Source organism: Thermobia domestica, chromosome 5, assembly GCF_964235325.1.
Source record: "Thermobia domestica chromosome 5, izTheDome1.hap1.1, whole genome shotgun sequence".
In the NCBI taxonomy this organism is placed as follows: domain Eukaryota; kingdom Metazoa; phylum Arthropoda; class Insecta; order Zygentoma; family Lepismatidae; genus Thermobia; species Thermobia domestica.
In genome coordinates this window covers 144,358,492-144,378,635 of record NC_137458.1, presented here as the reverse complement: position 1 = coordinate 144,378,635, position 20,144 = coordinate 144,358,492, and the positions used below count along the sequence as shown (strand labels likewise).

Below are 20,144 nucleotides of genomic sequence, written 5' to 3'. Positions count from 1 at the left end.
AGGTTTGAGGGGCCTCAGACGTAATAATAGCTTGGACTAATTTATTATGCGTAGTCATTTTATGGCGTTGTTGCTTCTCCTTCGAGTTGAGCAGAGTTGCCAGACATATGCCCGGTATTGTACAAGTACATTAATTTGTCCTTCTCGTATGATTCGACTCTTTGACCTACGCGTTAGGTACCGTCTTGCTGAAATTTTGTAATAATACTTATTTTAGTTTTAAACAGAAAGTTGTTATCTTGTCAAGTTTTCTACTTTGTAATGACTGCTGGTTCCAAACTCGCTAGCAACCAGCTGTAGTGATGCTTTGCACCTGACTCCCCGTTTCGTCGTAGAGTTAAATGTGATAAATGTACTGAAAACCCGAAATAAATGTATTACCTCAACAGTGGATGCAAGTAATATAGCCAGTAATACTGAACAACCCATCCCAAAATAAACTGCATAACAAAATTGCATTGAGTTCTTGTAGTTCGGACACAAAATTACATTCAACAAGTAGGGTCCACACCCCTTTGTTTAATAAAGATTATAACATTTTGATGATTGACAAATCGGTGAGTAGCTATTTAATTTGTTTTGCCCAGTTGCAAATTAACTTTAATGTTACAATATAAAATAATTGTCATAACAATTGTTATAACAATTTTACTTCATCTTGCATAATTTCAAAGCAAAACAATAAACATGTCTGGATACAGTTAAAAGCTATTAATGTTTCAAAAGTAAAGCACTTTCTCAATACATTTTAATTGTAGTCCTCCGAACGATAAAACAGTGCATTTTTGTCTTATGTGAAGTTATTGCGTTTTGAGCCTGGCAATGCTGTCGTCAACGTTGGAAGTGTTCTGAGATTCGTAACTAGGTGTCTCTGTAGATCATAATTCTCTGCGCTCTGCAATAAAATTAGCGGGAGCGGGAAGGTTGATTTTTACTCAACGCCATTGATGGTATAACTCGAAATAGCACTGTGTTTCTAACAATTCAACAATACAGTTAAATATTTTTTAAGTAATCATAGTAGTTTAATGACGTAAATTTCTGGAATTTTAAATTGACAATCTAATACTGATTTTTCTCCCTCTCGAGAACATTCTAGTTCGAAGCTAGTAGTCACGTGATATTACGTAAGCTTTATACGTCATATCCGGTGTAATAAGTAGTCCCGGGTGTGTATATAACGAAAGATTCGCAGCGCGTTCTTGTTCAGTTCTGCGGAATTGGTGTATGCTGTAAGCGCGTGTTCTTCGTAGCAAGAAGGTAACGACTATGGCTACACCCAAGAAGGAGGAGGTTGTATTCCGTCGATCTGGAAATACTGTTTTGATAGGAATGAAGTCTGTATTGGACGACTACATGAAGAACAAAGGGAATTATCCTCTAGTCGCCGATGTAAATCTTGTGGCGAGTAATCATCAGAGGCCAAACTCCTACTGGCGAAAGTTGCGATTCATTGGGGTTTATGGTTGTTTGATTTTCTTCTTGCTGCTCGTGGTGGCATGTTTTGTATGTAAGTAGTATATATATTTTTTTGTCGTAAGTGATAGCATGTGAAATGTTGTGTTTGAGTTGTGTGAAGTTCCAAAATGTATTTTTTTAAAATTGCACTTTCCATATCCCGCATATTCATAAAAAGAAGAAATAACACTGCGCAGTGATGATTTCAGATTTCCCCAAGATGATTTGAGTAAACAGGGGGTGAAAGTAGTGTTAGGAAGACACTGATAATCTAGGCTGAGGACGATCCTAGAAATTCTTCGGGGAGAATTTTTCCGCCTGGACCATCCTTTAAAATCCTCACTACCATAACGAATATCCAAATCTTAGTTGCAGATTTGTTTCCAACTCATAGAAGCTTCAAAAATGCTTATTTAAAAAAAAAGAATTAGAAATTTAATTTGTTAGAAGGTTTAAAAATGTTTTATTTTTTTACTTTCGAACGACGTAACGGTTGAATCAGTAGAGTAAAAAGCCATATTTGCCACGTGGAACTTTTGTTTGTGTGTGTGTGTGTCTAATGTTTCTACACAATGCAGGAGTGTTTTTCATTTTTTGATATTTTATATGTGAGACAATAGGAAAGGTGGTGATTTTTCAGTTTGGAGGTATACTACGGTAATTCGCAATGTGATCCAACTTCGTTGATCATAATGACTTATTGTATTATAGGTATGCGAACTCATGAACTAAGGTTACACTGAATATTGCAAAATTAAGTTTCAAACAAGAGGTTGAGAATATTTAATTACTTGGGGGAGGGGTACTATTTTCTTTTTCTTTTCTTTTTTTTACATAGAAAAGTCATCACCTGAACACATGTCTCCATTTTGATCTTTTAAGATACCGACTGAAGGGGAGGAGAAATATGATTTTTTTTTCTTCAACAGGTGCACGTAAGGCACAAAGTTAGATCTACGGCTACTTTCTAGTAGAGGAATTCTGGATATTCCAATACAAAAAGGAAAAGAGGAGACTTTACTAATGTCACGTGTTCCTTTCTGCTTGCTTCCTTTCACATTCTCAGTGGGAGGAACGAATGCCAAAGTGTCTCCCGGCAGCTCTATTATCATCAGTGCTTTATCAAGTCTCCTCGATTTCGGGGTTGGGGATCTAAAATTCTAAGGGGAGCCTATATTCATCACCTACATACTACACCTATAACTTAAAAAATAAGAAAATTGGGGTGAAATTCTAAAACCTTGGGAAGGGCGATTTCCCCCCTCTACAAGTGTGGATAAAATATTGCAAATAGTCATACTCTAGCATATTTAATAGCTTTTACAGTGTGTCTATTGGTCACGAAAGTCACGAAATCAGAAAACGGTCATGAAAGTCAAGAAAAAGTCACGAAATTTAGCTTTTGGGCCACGATTTTTTTTCTGTGGAAATATAAGTGTAGATAAGAAAATTTTGTTCTATAAAACGTCAAAATTCACCACCAAAAATGTTTCTGGTCAGTTTTAGATGCTATCAAATCGCAAACAAATCACGCTTCTATCGCATGCATGAAAATTCGGCCCAATTCGCACCCAAATTCGCTCTTGAGAATGTTACTAAATTTTAGGGTTTGGGAAGGAAAAGGCCACGAAATTTCATTTTCGAATTTTAGTAGACACCCTACTCTCTATATGAAAACAGCTTTGGTATTTACCAACAACTACGCGTATTGTCAAATATCAGCTAACGAGGTTGTTAGTCCCTGAGTGAAGTGCACAAAGAGAAGTTACCCATTTTGCACTCTATTTTTAATAAAGTAGGTTGTACCTGTAATAATCAAAGTACTTAATATGCGTCGCTATTAATGTGTTTAGACTTAACCAGCAAATAGTTGCTATATTTGGAATTCCAATGCATGATACTTGTATTATCGGTAATTTGTATAAAAATATCTTAATTACTTTAAGGATCAACAATGAACGCATAAAAAGTGCATTATACACGACAAATTATGGTTATTCGCTTGATGAGATTGAAATTAGGTGAAATGAATAAGATTAAATATCTAGTTTGAATGAAATATTCAGTATAACCTGTCCTAGTCCCGTGCAGTAACGACACCATCTCTAATTTCTTGAGAGCAAGGAGAAAACGGAGAATCAGATTTTTTTTTTTTTTTTTTTTTTTTTGTATACCGAAAATAACAGTTTCATGTTACTAAACCTACCTTACCGTACATTTCTGAGCAGTTGGTGGGAGAGGTGGTCACCTGCCATCCCATCCGCCATAATGCTCTTTTGCCTGAAGTAAACGAATGATTAATGAAAATGGATGAAATAATTTCTGAAAAGAGAATGATAATTTGAAGAAACGGATATTAACAATAATTTGAGGAAACGGTAGAACTTGGAGAAAACCCACAGACACAGTGTTGTCCAAAATAAACACATGCTCTGGAATCGTACGAGGGACCGTTCGTACAACAGGTAAACACTTTACCACTGAGCCACCCTGCAATGCAGTGGCACAGAGTTGTAATCATATTTATTTGATTGGATACCTCTATATCATATTTAGAAGACTTGACTTACATATTTCTAGAACTGTAGTTTATTCCAGATATCAATATGTACACTGTAAAAACTAAAACAGTATTTAAACACTTTTAGTACAGATGTTGAGGGGGAAATATATCGTGTGTGTTTATGAAGTGTGCTTTACGTGTCCAAAAGCGTTCATTCTCCGAAAACACTATCTAGTATGACATATTTAAAACACTTCTTTTCGGCAAACACTTCGAAAACAAAGTGATGACATATATTTTGCACGTTTTGCACATAGATCTGAGACATACTTGGGCAACAGTATCTACAACGGGTGAATATGTCATCTTGAGGTGTTCAAAGAGGTATGTAAGGTGTACAGTGTCTTACTGTATCTAAAAGTAGTTTCTGATTTTTTTGCAGTGTAGAGGCAGTTCCGAATATCAATCGTTTTATTATATTAGTTCTAATGTTTGGTGTTATTAACTATTTCCCCTGATCTTATTCGTATTTCACTTGGATGAGATGAATTAAGGATAGTAATTTATTCTTTAGTACGTAATTCACTATTAAGAGTGTTCATTCTTATAATAATGGCATGTTAATTGTCCTTTCTAATCCACTGAATAAATAAATAAATAAATAAATAAATCAGTTTAAACATGATCTGGACATTTTTTTAGAAACGATCTTTTTATTCATCGTTTAACATGTTCAGAAAATGTCGTGAAATGTTTTGTCAGTGAATGAAAAATGCCTAGAATTTCTCCGAACAGTGGTTAATAGGAGGTATCCTAACAGAGTTCAAAATGTACCTGAATTTCTGATATGTCCATTGAGTATGCGGACACAGAAATATCTTAAACAGTGTTAGAGGCAATTTACACATTATTATTTACAGATTTACAAGTTGTATCTGCCCGTATAACACATCAGAAGATCAGGTACATTTTGAACACTCTTAGGTCAGTGTCTATCCCTTCTTTCAAAGAAATCCCTTTTTCCTTTGTGATTATACACTTCTGATATACTCCTGTTCGTATCAGAGGCGGATCCAGGACCGACTTCTGGGGGGGGGGCGGTGGGTTACCATACTGCTACTTTAAAGGGCTCCAATCTTTGGGATGGGTTTTATTTATATATATAAAATAAGAAAGTTTCCTCTTCTGGGGGGGGGGGGCGATCGCCCCGATCGTCCCCCCTGGATCCGCCCCTGGTTCGTATACAGACTCCTGATTCTACTTTTAGTACTGGAGTTGTTAATTTGTTTTAATGATCTCAAATAAATCAATAATCAGATATCTTAAATAATCATTTTGTCAATAGAATTTCCAATCATCCATTTTTTTAAAAATTTGCTTGTGCATACCTTATATCAAGTTTTTTTTTTTTTCATATTTGCGGCTGCCATTATTCACGGGGTTGGTATAAGCCTATCCAGGATACTTAAAGAATAGGACCTCTTGTATGTCAAATACGTAAATTTCACTTTTTTTCTTGTTTAAATCATATTTGGCTTTGTGCGATTTCTTAAAAGGGATTTTACTCCAACGATTTGATTTGATAGTTTTTTCCCCTTTCTTGATTTAATATATCAATTTTCCCCCTTCTATTTAGATTTTGTTCGACAGATCTATTTGATTTTTTTATTTGATTGGTATATAAATTAATGCTTCTTTAATAATCCATTCAATTAGATTGGTTGGCTGGTTGAATTGGAGTTAGCTTCTCTTTCAACAACGAGGCTAAAAGAGACGTAGGTCTGTAATTTATCTTGTGTTTGAACCGCATGAGATCATACCGAAATTGGAATTTTGACCTTCTCTGCCAAAGGCGCGATGCTAACCGTATAGTCGCAAAGGAGTTTCATTAGAGACGACAAAAGATCCACAACATGTCGGGGTATATTGGGGTTCTGTAGTAAAGCCGTGTTAGGAGGAAGAACTTTAAGAGTTTTTTTTTAAAGCCCTTACATATACGCAGGAAGAAAATGACATATGGCCCTATTTCCTTCTGATAATATGAATATATTAGTCACTGCATAAATGTAGGACCAGGGCCGTACTGGCCAGGCAAGAAACCGGGAAATTTCCCGGTGGACCCTGGACGGTGAAATTTTTTAGTGGGCCCTCCGTCTTGTATCTTAAATAGCGGTATATGTACAAACAGGCACACGTCACGCAGACTTCGCATACGGAAGTAACGGAACGGAGGACGATAACACTTGAGTACCGGCAATACAGTAAGCTAATCCTAGACCAGCGTTGCCAGCCCATAATGTTGCGAAAACAGCCTTTCACATTTTTCGTAATTCTACCCTTGAAAAGTTTCTGATTTCCCCTTCTGCTCTATAATTTTGCTAATATTGAAGTATTCAGCTAAATTGAAATCTCAAATAATGCCATAACTTGAAACTAAATAATAATTAAAATTTTACAGCACCGTTGTTTTCCATATAGAAAGTATATAGGGCTGGATTAAGATCATTTGGGGCTTTGGAGAGGGAAAATACAAAGGGGTCTCATCAAAAACTTTTATGATAGACCCTCTCTCAACATGTTTAAAAGGGGTCCATGAATTATATAGGTGTGACTCGTGTAATGTTTTTTAAACTTTTGTGGTGAAAATGTTTTCAGTTATTTTTAAAATTTTGGGGGCCCCTTGGTCACGGAGTCCTGGAGCAAAAAATGAAAACTCAAATCATTTTTTTCTTTTTAAAAAAGAGGAAAATATTTATATATTTAGAGGAAACCACTATGTTTCAGGTAAATAGCTCTTTAACCGATGCATTTTAAAACGCGTATTAAGGGCATCATAAGGGGCTTTGTGCAGATGCAAATTTAAGTCAGTTTCCCTTCCGTTCCGCCGAAAATACTTAAAGGAAATAAATAAATTTCATTCATTGATACTTTATTTAAAAAGATCTATCTACGTATGGGTAAGATCATAGATTTGTATAAACAGCTGTTGTAAAGTAAATTGAACAGATATAAACATATTTAAAGAAATAACTGAAAAATATACATTTTGATTTTACTGATGATATAGAATTTTGTTTTTGGCTAATGAGTTATTTTAATATTTTGATACATTGTAGACAGCAGTTTAACGGAGGTACCTTTTGCGAGATTTATGTTTACAGCAATTCCACCTCGCTTCTGTGAAAGTTGTGTGAAGTGGGGGGTGAGGGGGAGAGACAGCCTCTGCAAGGATTCATATCATACTAGATGCATACTTTCAGGTTGTGCTCTTCTGGGGATGATAGAAGAACATCAGAATATTATTCGTTCTATCATCTTTACAGTCAGGAATCTATTGTTAATACAGGACAATGGAGAATTGTTGCAGTTGAATAAATTGTAAATAACTTCTGATGCTTCATGTATGTTTGTATATGCCTCAGGGGCGCCTATGAGGGGTTCATGGCACAGATGAGCCATTGTTATTTTTAGGGGGACATATGGACCCTAGTAGCAGAGATCACTTGTAAACCGCTTGCAATAAGCTTGAATTGCAAGGCGGCAAGCTAGCATCCCGCTTGATTGGAAAGTATGGAAGCATGCAAGCTGGATTCCAGTAACCAATTTATTTGGTGGCAACCTTGCATTCAGTGTTCCATTCAAGCTTGACGCAAGCGTTTTACAAGTCAGATCAAGTCAATAGCCAATGAACGGCCAGTGATGCTATGACGCTCTGTGAAGGATCTAAAGCATCGCTTGCAAGTACAACAAAACGTAGATTGTATGAAAGCATACATTTCATGTGCAAGCATAGAAAGCCAAAAGCAAACCATGCGCCAACTGGCCGAAAGCTTTCTTGCTACCAGGGAAGTAATGGAACTTGTACAGAAGATTGTACAGTTGCAAGAGAAGAATGAGGGATTAGGCATTTCGTTAGACCAGTTAGTGACAGGGGAGAAATTACTGCCTTAAAAAAGTTTTAAATCTGCATTTTAAAACTTTTCAGCATATTTGATCTGAATGACATTCCCGGACTCCCTTTTGTTGTCGGTGGAGGGGACAGTACGTACATAGAGTGGGCCCCCTATAAAGTACTCTACTGGTGGGGCCCCTGAGTTACAGTACGACCCTGTGTAGGATATATTTTACAGGTTATTGTTCTATAATTATAGTTCGATGGTAACAAGTGAAGGGTCCAAATGGATGAATCGAGTTGCGAGATGAGACATAGTGCATCTGATAGAGGGTATGAAAATATGTGTATGTGCAAAGCTATAGCGCCTGAACGCCATAAGAAACGGAGAGGGATGGAGTCAAAGTTGTTGGGAGAACAGATATGCTATGTTATAGAAATGCATCAAATAAACTGTTCAATCGTAAAAATACTGAAAGATAGATAATGCAAACGGTGGTAGTTTCACATATCGGCAAAAGAAGAATGAGCAGAGTAGATCACGACCCTCTGCCGCCATCTTGAAATTCGCCATTTTGAAATATGATTTTTTATGATAATGATGATAATAATAACAATGATGATAATAATAATAATGGTAGTGTACGAAATGGTGGAATGAAGAAATTAGGAGGAAGGGAGAGAACCCCCGAGAAAATCCGCGCACATAATAATCGTCCACTTTGCGAGAATTTAGATTGAACATGGAACCTCACAAATCAGAGATGAACACTGTGCCACTGCAGCTTCTCTTACCGGGAATCGAACTAGGAATTCCATGCACCATAGGCACGCGCTCTAGCCAATATACCAGCGAGGAGAGCTACCTATCACACATTACACGGGCGCAATGTCTGTTAGGTTAGATTTCTATTCGTAGCAAATGCTTCATTAAATTGTGGGTTCTATCTTATATAACTTCACTATTGAAAAAGCATCTTAAGATCTGTGAGGAAAAAGTAATTGGAGTCTTCTTTATCTTTTCAGGCACAAAGATTTTTTTTTTTTTTTTTTTTTTTTTTGTTACAATACTATTTGTCGAGAACAGGCGTTGAAGGCCCAAAGGCTATGACTGGAGATAAAGTCATGGAGCTGATGTCAACACTCCGGTCTTCTTTACTTCCCCAGGTTATCTCAGGTTCTCTTAGAGAGGTTGTGTGAACCTAGAGCTGCATTTGAATAATTCAGAACGAAAAAAAAAAAATTCCCGACCGCAGATGCTTTACTGACTACGCTACCGTGTTATCACTATTTATTAAAACTTATTTTCTTATGTTATATTGCTTTGCTGTTTACAGTATCTTATCTTTCAACTTTAGGTTTTGCTATGTGGCTCCTAATTTTTGAATTCTAGTGGTGCTGCCTAATTTTCCGTGTTTACCCAGTAACGAAAGATAATTAAAGACCTACTCGACTGAATTTTCAACTAAAAAAGCTAGGCACTGGTTACAGATGTGGAGAGCAGTTATGTGGCTGGCCATAACCTTTGTGGTAGTTCAACGTGCAATGCCGTTCAACGGCCACATTGCCTAGTAACGAGAGGGGCGTTCGCATCTTTTAACACAGTAACTAATTATGAAATTTAGTATTTTAAAAAAATCGCCCCAACCGAACATTTGTGTCCTATGCTATCTACCTGACTGATTAATCGAACATTCCTCAGTTGACTTGATGTTCCTAAATTTCGCTAATTCCACTCATTTAGAGATACCAGGAGTACGTAACACGACAGGGACGTTAACACATATATATATCGAGAACAGTTAAAAGTTCAAAGGATCCCACTGGGAATCTAACCTGAGACCATGTACATCGAGAATTCACGCCCTAGTCACTAGACCGATGGGGTTACCCACTTGGCCACCGCTTTCATTATACTTACATTTACCAGTAACAAATAAATGTAAATAAACGTAAAATTAGAATAGTAATTAAAATAACAACTGTATGTAATTGCGACAACTTATTTTTCTGTTCTTGTTCACAGTATACGCAGTATATTACAAATGTGCTATCCGTGGGTTTCTGGCAAGAGGACCCTCGAACTGAGTTCATGTAAGTATTCAATCACATTATTGTGTAAGCAATTTTTCTTACCCTATCGTGTACTATCACATGACCGATTCCATTTCAAATCGTCCAGGCAAAACAAAATTGGTCCCCATCATAGTTGTTGATTTTAGTTTAGCGTCCCTTTCAGCAGCGAGGCTATATGAAACGTGGACCTACTGATTAACGTGGAATCCGAACCACATGAGCTCCCGCCGGGAATTGAACCCGGGTCTCCCACGCCAAAGGCGCGTACGTTAACCGGTTAGCCACGGAGGAGCTCTGGTCCCCATTATAGTTTCAGATTTCATTCATTTCTTTTATATGGGATCTACATGCAATATTATTAGACCCGTATTTTTTCTAATAATTTTGTATGTAGTTTCTCATTTTAAAAAAATAATATCTTAGAGACTCATGTAAACCAACCTGGACGATTTGAAATGGAATCACTCACATAATATGTTGTTCAGTTTGATAGTTAGTAGTTCAGAGTCTTGAGAACTTGTGCTTTTTTTTATCCTATTGATTTATTTGGAGAAGTATTTTATTTACAATGCTAAGTTTGTGTTTACTTGTTTGTTAGAGTCAAATGTTGGAACGTAAATTTCTCACATTTACATACAAGGTTTCCTTCGGTCTCTGTGATTCTGGAAGGTCAAGAAACAAATTCCCATCAAACCATGTTCAGCAAAAATGGAGACTCATTAGTAGAATATAAGATTTTAGGGCATTAGATGATGACTTTTGGCAATATTGCTTTATTTGTATCTAGAACACATGCAGAGTTGCTAACAGAAATACGAGTTTGTGGAAAATTGTGGTGGTACTACTTAACATCATCTGTATAAAATGGCTGGGGTCGGTGGTGCTTCCTTGAGATTTAGTAACAGCGCACGTCTTGGTGGGAAAAAGGAAAGGAAATCTTTCAGTTTAACGTCCCACAATTATGCCCGTGTTATGCAAAGGGAGACGGAAGATTAAGGCAAGTGAATGATGATGGAAGAATAGATGGAATGAAAATGTGGGAGGAAACGGGAGTACTCTGAGAAAACCCACGGATACGATGTTGTCCACCACGAACTTACTTGACCGGGGAACGAATTAGAGACCCCACTCCCCAGAGGTAAGTGCTGTACTACTGAGCCACTGTGCCCTCTTCCTTGGTGGAGTCTATGCTTGATCTCGAATCGATTCGATTCGCGGTGAAAACATAGAACGTACGACCGACATTCAGACCCCATTTTAAGTGGTAGGTCTCGCTCTGTAACTTTGGCTGCTAACAAAGGACATTAATATAAATCAATTAATTGTCAGTCTTTTTTAAGGATACACAAAATCAGCGAAAGAAATATTTTTGAACAATATATTCTAGTAGTGCTTTTAAACATGATGATACCTATATTAACTATGAGTGTTTAGAACTATTTCCTTAATAACGCTGACTCGTGTCCACCCTTAAATTGTTCAATCCATCTAAACACTAACCATCGTAAACCTAAGCCTGCATCATCACACACTTTTGAGGGTATATAGCGTTGACGCACTCTCATGAAACTGGGATGCAAATGTTCATTATGTTACCCAAAAGAAAAACTGAACCCTTGTACTAAATTTCTATTTAATATATTAAATGCATTATACTTCAGATAATTGGAGAGCCTTTCATTGGATATAAAAAGTTGTAGGCCTATTATTTTAAAGATAAGTAAGAAATAAAGATAAAAGCAATTTCACCGATTCGAAGTAGCGTAACGTCTGATGTTAATTCTGTATGTTATAATCAGGGGTAAAAGTGGATCTGAAAAGGTAGGGGTACGGTAGCAAGCGGCATGATGTCACGCCGCCCCCCGCCTATCCTTACCCCTTTTAATTTCTTAGGAACTGGGGGACATCGTAATATTTTTACGAGGTCGGGGATGGTGTTCTCCCGCGTTCCCTCACTTTTATCCCTGGTTATAATTCGCATATCGATTAAAAGAAACGATCGGGTTTAACTCTTAACATACCAAGCGGGGTCCTCTAGGAACCCCAGAGGGCGATATTTGGTGATACTGCTGCAACTATAAGAATCAATTTATTCTCGATTTTTATGTGTGTCCTGCATCCGTTTGGGATATACTATCTATTACATAATTAGATCAACGATGCGTTCGTTAAAAAAAAAAATACAAAAAATAAAAACACACTGGAAAATGTAAAAGCTCCATTGTTAAACTTGTATTTCAGATTTACAAACACAAAAGTATAAAATTGTACGAAAAACTGAATATTGCTCAATTAAACATAATATTTGATGTCAACATTGCTCATTTAACTTAGGTATGCTTTTAGATACCCAAAAAATAATAATTTGAGTTGCAATACTATGTTGAGAAATTAAAATAATACTTGGGGTCCCCAGAAGACCCCAGCTTGGTAAACAACGTTGACGAGTTAGGCTTGGTACGTTAAGGGTTAAATGAACATTTAAGAGTCGTAAGAATGATTGTCTGTTCTCAGGAGTAACAAAATATCTGAAAAAATCTTCAAGGGATACTAAAATTGTAATCCATTCAATAAATAAACTCTTTCGCTTTTTTTTTTTTTTTTTTTTTTTTTTTTAATGAACAATTACCCACATGTTCTCTTGCCTCTACTTGAGAGTCACGTAGTGATCCGAAACACAGTTTTGAAATGGATGGGGGTAAAAGAGCATATGTTTTAGTACATCTGCTAGTCAAGCTAATAAATATAGTAAGACAACAAAGACTAGAGAACATAGTAAGATCCAATAGCTCTGATTCTAATTTTCCATGTTATCCCTTGACGCTATGGGCAGGCTAAATAAAATTTAGTAGTGATAGATTGAATATTTTGAACCATTAATGCGAACTACCTGTTATACAGAGGACGAAGATTTATGGTCAACCACGATTAGCCATGATTTGCAGTTACAGGGAAAATTTAAGAGATTGTTCAGCCCGGCTTCCAGGCATGGACGTCCGCAGGACTTTTTCAAGGAGGTAAAATACTGATTCCACGGAAGGGGGGGAGGACAAAAGACCGACACACAAACTCAGTCGCGAATACACAATATTTTGATACACGAGGGCACATAATACATCAAGTAAAACAACAGTTATTTACGCGCATATGCTTATTAACTACAGTAAATAATCTATAATACCAGATACTATATTATTTAATATGAATATATTAAGTGTTATAACATTTAAGTAAGCAAATTAGTATGTCTTGACATGCACTTCCAAAAACCTTTCAAAACCCAGGGAGGCAACATCCCCTTTGCCCCTTCCCCGCTGCGGGCAGCCATGCTTCCTAGTGTTTTGTGTCTATACTTATATGCTGCTTCAAAGATTCAGGAGAGAGAAAATGCATCTTGGTAATCTATCAGAAGTCCATGCCATTTCATTTTCAATCTCCCGCTCTTCGGTTTGTTTCTTAATTTGTCAGCTCGAGGTTTTCTATAAACTTTTTAGTCTGTTAGTTGGCAACATTTACACACTGCCGTCTGCGTTGTTTACAAGAGCTGCAAAGCTTCGTGAAAAAACGAGTAGTGAGGTCATAATGAAAGGAGAATTGTCATATTTAAATAAACAGAGCAAGGATGTAAAATACGTTTTTTTAACACGTTTTTTTTAGTTGAGATTTCTTTATAGTTTATTAGAATACTTACCAACATATCCTCACAAACCAATAAATGTTGATAGTAAAGTAGTTTAGATTGATCGAGCTCCTGGGCCTTCAAATTTTGTCACCCCCCCCCCCCCCCGTTACGAAATCCTGGCTAAACGAACTAATATATGTTCCAGTAAAATTGTTTCGAATGATCGAGCCCCTGGTGTGATGACCACAGTATTCATGTCACGGACCCCCCCCCCCCTTCACGAAATCCTCGCTACGTGCCTGGAGATGTTATTGTTTCCCTATGTACAGTTCTTGCCAAATAAATCATTTCGACAGTGTTTGTGAAATCGAATATGCGCTTGGGTGCAGAAAACAATCGAATGGACGCTTTCTCATAAAGTTATGTCCATGAAGTTAGCAGGCCACCTATGGCAGGCCAGAACTTCAACTTCACAGTTCGTTAATGCTTCGTTAGTGCTCCTTAGTGCCGCAAACCCCATCGTTAGTGCTACAAAAATAACGCCGCAATTTTAATAGTTACTATTGGCCTGCTAACTTCATGCCAGCAGGCCAACATATCAGAATCACACCATAAGTGAAATAGCCGGTTTCAGCATCGTTAGTGCTCGTTAGTGCTGTAAACAATAACGTTAGTGCTTCTATATATACAGTTTTTAGGGTAACAAAATGGGTCAGTTTTATGAAGCTAGCATGAACTTAGCAGGCCACCTATGGCAGGCCATTATTTCAACTTCACAGATCGGTAGTGCTTCGTTAGTGCTCGTTAGTGCCGCAAACCCCATCGTTAGTGCTACAAAAATAACGCCGCAATTTTCACCAGTCACTAATGGCCTGCTAAGTTCATGCCAATGAACTTTGCAGGCCACATATGGCAGGACACAACTGGGATTTTACACATCGTTAGTGTTCCGTTAGTGCTTGTTAGTGCCGCAAACCCCATCGTTAGTGCTACAAAAATAACGTCTGAATTTTAATAGTTACTATTGGCGTGCTAACTTCATGCTAGCAGGCCAACATATCAGAATCACACCATAAGTGAAATAGCCGGTTTCAGCATCGTTAGTGCTCGTTAGTGCTGTAAACAATAACGTTAGTGCTTCTATATATACAGTTTTTAGGGTAACAAAATGGGTCAGTTTTATGAAGCTAGCATGAACTTAGCAGGCCACCTATGGCAGGCCAGAATTTCAACTTCACAGATCGGTAGTGCTTCGTTAGTGCTCGTTAGTGCCGCAAACCCCATCGTTAGTACTACAAAAATAACGCCGCAATTTTCACCAGTCACTATTGGCCTGCTAACTTCATGCCAATGAACTTTGCAGGCCACATATGGCAGGACACAACTGGGATTTTACACATCGTTAGTGTTCCGTTAGTGCTTGTTAGTGCCGCAAATCCCATCGTTAGTGCTACAAAAATAACGCCGCAATTTTAATAGTTACTATTGGCGTGCTAACTTCATGCTACAGGCCAACATATCAGAATCACACCATAAGTGAAATAGCCGGTTTCAGCATCGTTAGTGCTCGTTAGTGCGTAACAATAACGTTAGTAACAATAACGTTAGTGCTTCTATATATACAGTTTTTAGGGTAACAAAATGGGTCAGTTTTATGAAGCTAGCATGAACTTAGCAGGCCACCTATGGCAGGCCATTATTTCAACTTCACAGATCGTTAGTGCTTCGTTAGTGCTCGTTAGTGCCGCAAACCCCATCGTTAGTGCTACAAAAAAAAACGCCGCAATTTTCACCAGTCACTATTGGCCTGCTAAGTTCATGCCAATGAACTTTGCAGGCCACATATGGCAGGACACAACTGGGATTTTACACATCGTTAGTGCTCCGTTAGTGCTCGTTAGTGCCGCAAACTCCATCGTTAGTGCTACAAAAATATCGCCGCAATTTTAATAGTTAGTATTGGCCTGCTAACTTCATGCTAGCAGGCCAATATATCAGAATCACACCATAAGTGAAGTAGCCGGTTTCAGCATCGTTAGTGCTGTAAACATTAACGGTAGTGCTTCTATATATACAGTTTTTAGGGCAACAAAATGGGTCAGTTTTATGAAGCTAGCATGAACTTAGCAGGCCACCGATGGCAGGCCAGAATTTCAACTTCACAGATCGTTAGTGCTTCGTTAGTGCTCCTTAGTGCCGCGAACCCTATCGTTAGTGCTACAAAAATAACGCCTGAATTTTCACCAGTCACTATTGGCCGGCTAATTTTATGCCAATGAACTTGGCATGCCACATGTGGCAGGCCAAAACTAGGATTTCCCAAGTAGTTAGTGCTTTGTTAGTGCTCGTTAGTGCCGCAAACCCCATCGTTAGTGCTACAAAAATAACGCCGCAATTTTAATAGTTAATATTGGCCTGCTAACTTTATGCCAGCAGGCCAAGATATCAAAATCACACAATAAGTGAAATTGCCAGTTCGAGCTTTGTTATTGCTCGTTAGTGCTATAAATATTAACATTAGTGCTTCTATATGGGTCCGTTTTATGAAGCTAGCGTGAACTTAGCAGGCCACTTATGGCAGTACAGAATTACAATTTCACAGATCGTTAGTGCTTCGTTAGTGCTCGTTAGTTCTCCAAACCCCATCGTTAGTGCTACAAAAATAACGCCTGAATTTTCACCAGTGACTATTGGCCAGCTAACTTCATGCCAATGAACTTGGCAGGCCACACCTAGGATTTCACACATTGTTAGTACTTCGTTAGTGCTCGTTAGAGCCGGAAACTCCATCGTTAGTGCTACGAAAATAAGTCTCAATTATGATATAATAGTTACTATTGGCCTGCTAATTTCATGCCAGCATGCTACCATATCAAAATCACCCCATAAATGAAGTGGCCGCTTCGAGCGCCGTTAGTGCTCGTTAGTGCTTTAGAGCATTAACGTTAGTGCTTGTATGTATTCAGTTTTTTGAGTAGTAAAATGAGTCCGTTTTATGAAGCTGGCATGCCACATATAGCAGACCACGATTTGGATTTTACACATCGTAAATGCTTCGTTAGTGCCCGTTAGTGCCGCAAACTCCATCATTAGTGCCAGAAAAATAACGTTTCAATTTTTATTAATAAAAGTAAGTATTGCCATGCTAACTTCATGCCAATGAACTTGGCAGGCCACATATGGCAGGCCACAACTGTGATTTCACACATTGTTAGTGCTTCGTTAGTGCTGGTTAGCAGTGATTTATTTGTGGATTTTGTAGAAGGGGGGAATATTCATGCAAGATTGTGTTCCGTATAGCAGAAGAACTTTAAAGTGGGGTTGGGACAACGTTATTTTTAAACCTACCTACTTTGAAATTATGATACTAGTTTGATAGGGGACCCCCAAGTTCATTTTTTTTTTCACTTTTTTAATGCGGTCTATAATGCGGTTTCCGACGTCGCACTACCTTCAGACGAAAGCCCGTTACTTTGTGTACCGGAATTACTTGCCTTTTCATCCTCAGAAGCTTTTCTTTTATTAAAGTATAGTCTAATATCCATTTTCTTATAACGTGCTTGTCAACGAAGAAACTACCAATTCACAACTGCTGTGACTGCTCACTGATAACTGAAAATGTTTATTGTTATTATTTTTATTACTGTGCTACTCATATTTAGAATGATAAGCAGTGGTATCAGCTGGAAGATTTTCCTTCTAGAAACAATTCTATAAACAAGACCAGCATAGTTTGCGAGAAAACATACTTAAAAAAGGTTACTAAAACATGAAGTTGAATGATTGGGGAGCAGGAAAATTCGGTGTAAGAAAACTCGGTGTAGGAAAATTCGGTGTACGGAAAACTCGGTGTGGGGAATGTTCGGTGTAAAGAAAGATTCGTTGTAGTAGACCGTAGGATTTATTAAAAACTCAACTTTGAGGATAAATGAGTGTATTAGTTTTAAGTTCAAACTTTGTGTAGAAGGTACTTTTGCTGTCTACTATACCAAATTTTGAAAAATTGTGATCGTGAAATAATTTGAATTCTAGATTTCGACGGATTTTAACATTTCATGGCCCTTACATGACGAGAAATTTGTTTTTTGATGTCCGTTCGTGTGATTTAGCGAAGCAACCATCGCTACCAATCGACATTTTATTTAAAACTTAAGTTTTTATGCTATTTTGGAAGGTCTCCTAGAATTTTCTACTTAAAAAAAAAAAAAAAAAATGCAGGTTACTAGACGGGTAAAGTTAAAAATTGTAGATTTTTCAAAAATGTTCTGTTTAACGATTTTATGTCTATTTTATAAATAAATATTTAAATCTAAATTCTTCAAAAACGACATAGTTTATTTATGTTACTCAAAGGTGTAAAAATAAATGCCTCAACTAAAGTATCTACGTTTGATTGAAGAGAAGCCAATAAGGAGTCAATAGGGTTGCAGTACTTGTTTACCTTAACTTAAGGCAAACAAACTAAAGTGTCTGCTTGGAGGAGAAGTAAACTATTTGTACAAATATTATCTGATAAAACCATTCTGCTTTATATTGCCCTTTCCACTAAGACTTTTTTGATCAATATATTTTTGCATCTTACATATGTATATGCAGATGTTCAAAACTCACAGATTCATTTGGCTCTAGAATTTCTAACTGAAGTCCGGTTTTCATGCAGTTTGTTGTAAATCATCAAGGAAGGATGGGAAATTTATGGAACTATGTTTACTGTTTTAAATTCATCCGGGGTAATATCGAGCAGGCCGTAAGAAAAACAGCAAATATTCGCCATTGTACGTTACAGTTCGAATGAGATATTGGATATTTGAAGCGAAATTGAAGAATACAAATTAAGTGTTAGTGAAATGAAATGAAATCTTTAAGTTTTACGTCCCACGGATATGCCGGTTAGACTAAAGGAGACGGTGATGATGAGAATTGAGTGAAATGATGGAATGAAGAAAGTGGGAGGAAACGGGAGAATCCCGCGAAAACCCACGAGCACGGTGTTTGTCCTCCACAAAGTCCACACGGCGCGATTTGGGATCGAACCAGGGACCCCAAGCATCGGAGGTGAACGCTCTACCATTGAGCCACCACGCCTCCCAAAATTAAGTGTTAGTGGTAGCACACATAAATCACATGTTGAATAGCCGGTTTCTCGCTACAAACGACAGAGGGATTTCTTGGGAGACTTAAAGAGTCGGTAACTGAGATCTTCCACAACATCCGCCAGCGGGGTCCGATGCTTCCCTGCCTTACTCAGAAGCGATCCTGTTTCCTGCAATTTATTCACTAGCGACCATATTATATTCCTGTTTGGGGCAGAACGTGAGGCAAAGTTGCGTGTAACTGCCCTTTGCGTAGCAACAACAGATCCGGGTCTCCAAAATCTTTTTAACGATAAAATCATTGCTCCAAAGAGTACATTATTGTAACTGTGTCCTGGTCATATTCGTACAGTAGCACAGCATAATTCTCAATACAACGGCCCAGTTTCCTGTTTCTTATTGACCGTCGCGAGGTTGTCATCTAACGAAGAAACTCGAATCTCCACACCGCACCTCCCTAATTCCAATTCGGTACAGTGGCGAATACTTGCTGCTTTTCTAGAGGCGTGGTCGATATTACCCCAAATGAATTTTAACCAGTAAGCATAGTTCCATAAATCTTCCAACGTTCCTTGATCATTTGCCACAAACCACATGAAAATCGGACTTCAGTTAAAAATTCTAGACCCAAATGAAATCCGTGAGTTTTAAAAGAATCACCTTGTATATGTTCTATGATGTACTATATAGGAAAGGTGTTTTTAGTTATTCCTATAACTATTCTCTGAACTTATAGTTGTAATTGTCTTATTTCTGACAAATGGTGTCAACTTCATTGTGTGATGAAAAGTAGTTTATAGTAATATCCCGCAAAAGACATGAAAGAGGTATTGGACTCAAGGCAGAAAAATAAATTTTGCTTTTCTTGAAATAGGTAATAACATTTTATTCGTTACATTATATGGTTTTCGTTTTCACAATATGAAATGACGTAAATTATCGAAAGTGGTAATATTCAATATGTATTACACCGAATCTACCTTACACCAAAATTTCCCCACACCGAGTTTTCCGTGCACCGAATTTTCTGTACACCGAGTTTTCTTACACCGAATTTTCCTAAACCCGAATCATTGTACTTTAAAACAGACTGTATAGCCTAAGAAAGGTGGAAAATATCTTCCCAGGCTGGGAAGACTAAATTAAACTTAGAGACAGGGAAACCAAAACTTAGAAGGGGGGAAATTCCCAGGCTTCCCTGGCTACAAATAAATCCCTGCTGGTTAGTGCTGCAGACCCCATCGTTAGTGCTAGAGAAATAACGTTTCAATTCATATGTGAGGTTAAATGGTGGTGGCTTGTCAGCTTCATGAAACGGGTCCATTTTTTAAACAATAACTGTACATATAGAAGCACTAACATTAATGTTTATAGCACTAACAAGCACTAACGCTGCTCCAACCGTCCACTTCATTTATGGAGTGATTTTGATATGTTGGCCTGTTCGCATAAAATTAGCAGGCCAATAGTGACTGTTAAAAATTGAGACGTTGTTTTTGT

At 37.6% G+C, this 20,144-nt stretch overlaps 1 protein-coding gene across 1 annotated transcript in view; it reads left to right on the top strand.

The window, feature by feature from the left end:
• Positions 1–920: 920 nt before the first annotated feature.
• The window catches only part of LOC145684698 (uncharacterized), a 40,562-nt gene continuing 21,338 nt past the window's right edge, over positions 921–20,144 (top strand). The window contains exons 1-2 of the mRNA XM_081757077.1: positions 921–1,510; positions 9,880–9,947. Of these exons, the coding sequence (XP_081613203.1) occupies positions 1,270–1,510; positions 9,880–9,941 (303 nt within the window). The 5' untranslated portion in view covers positions 921–1,269 and the 3' untranslated portion in view covers positions 9,942–9,947. The remainder of the gene's footprint in view (positions 1,511–9,879; positions 9,948–20,144) is intronic.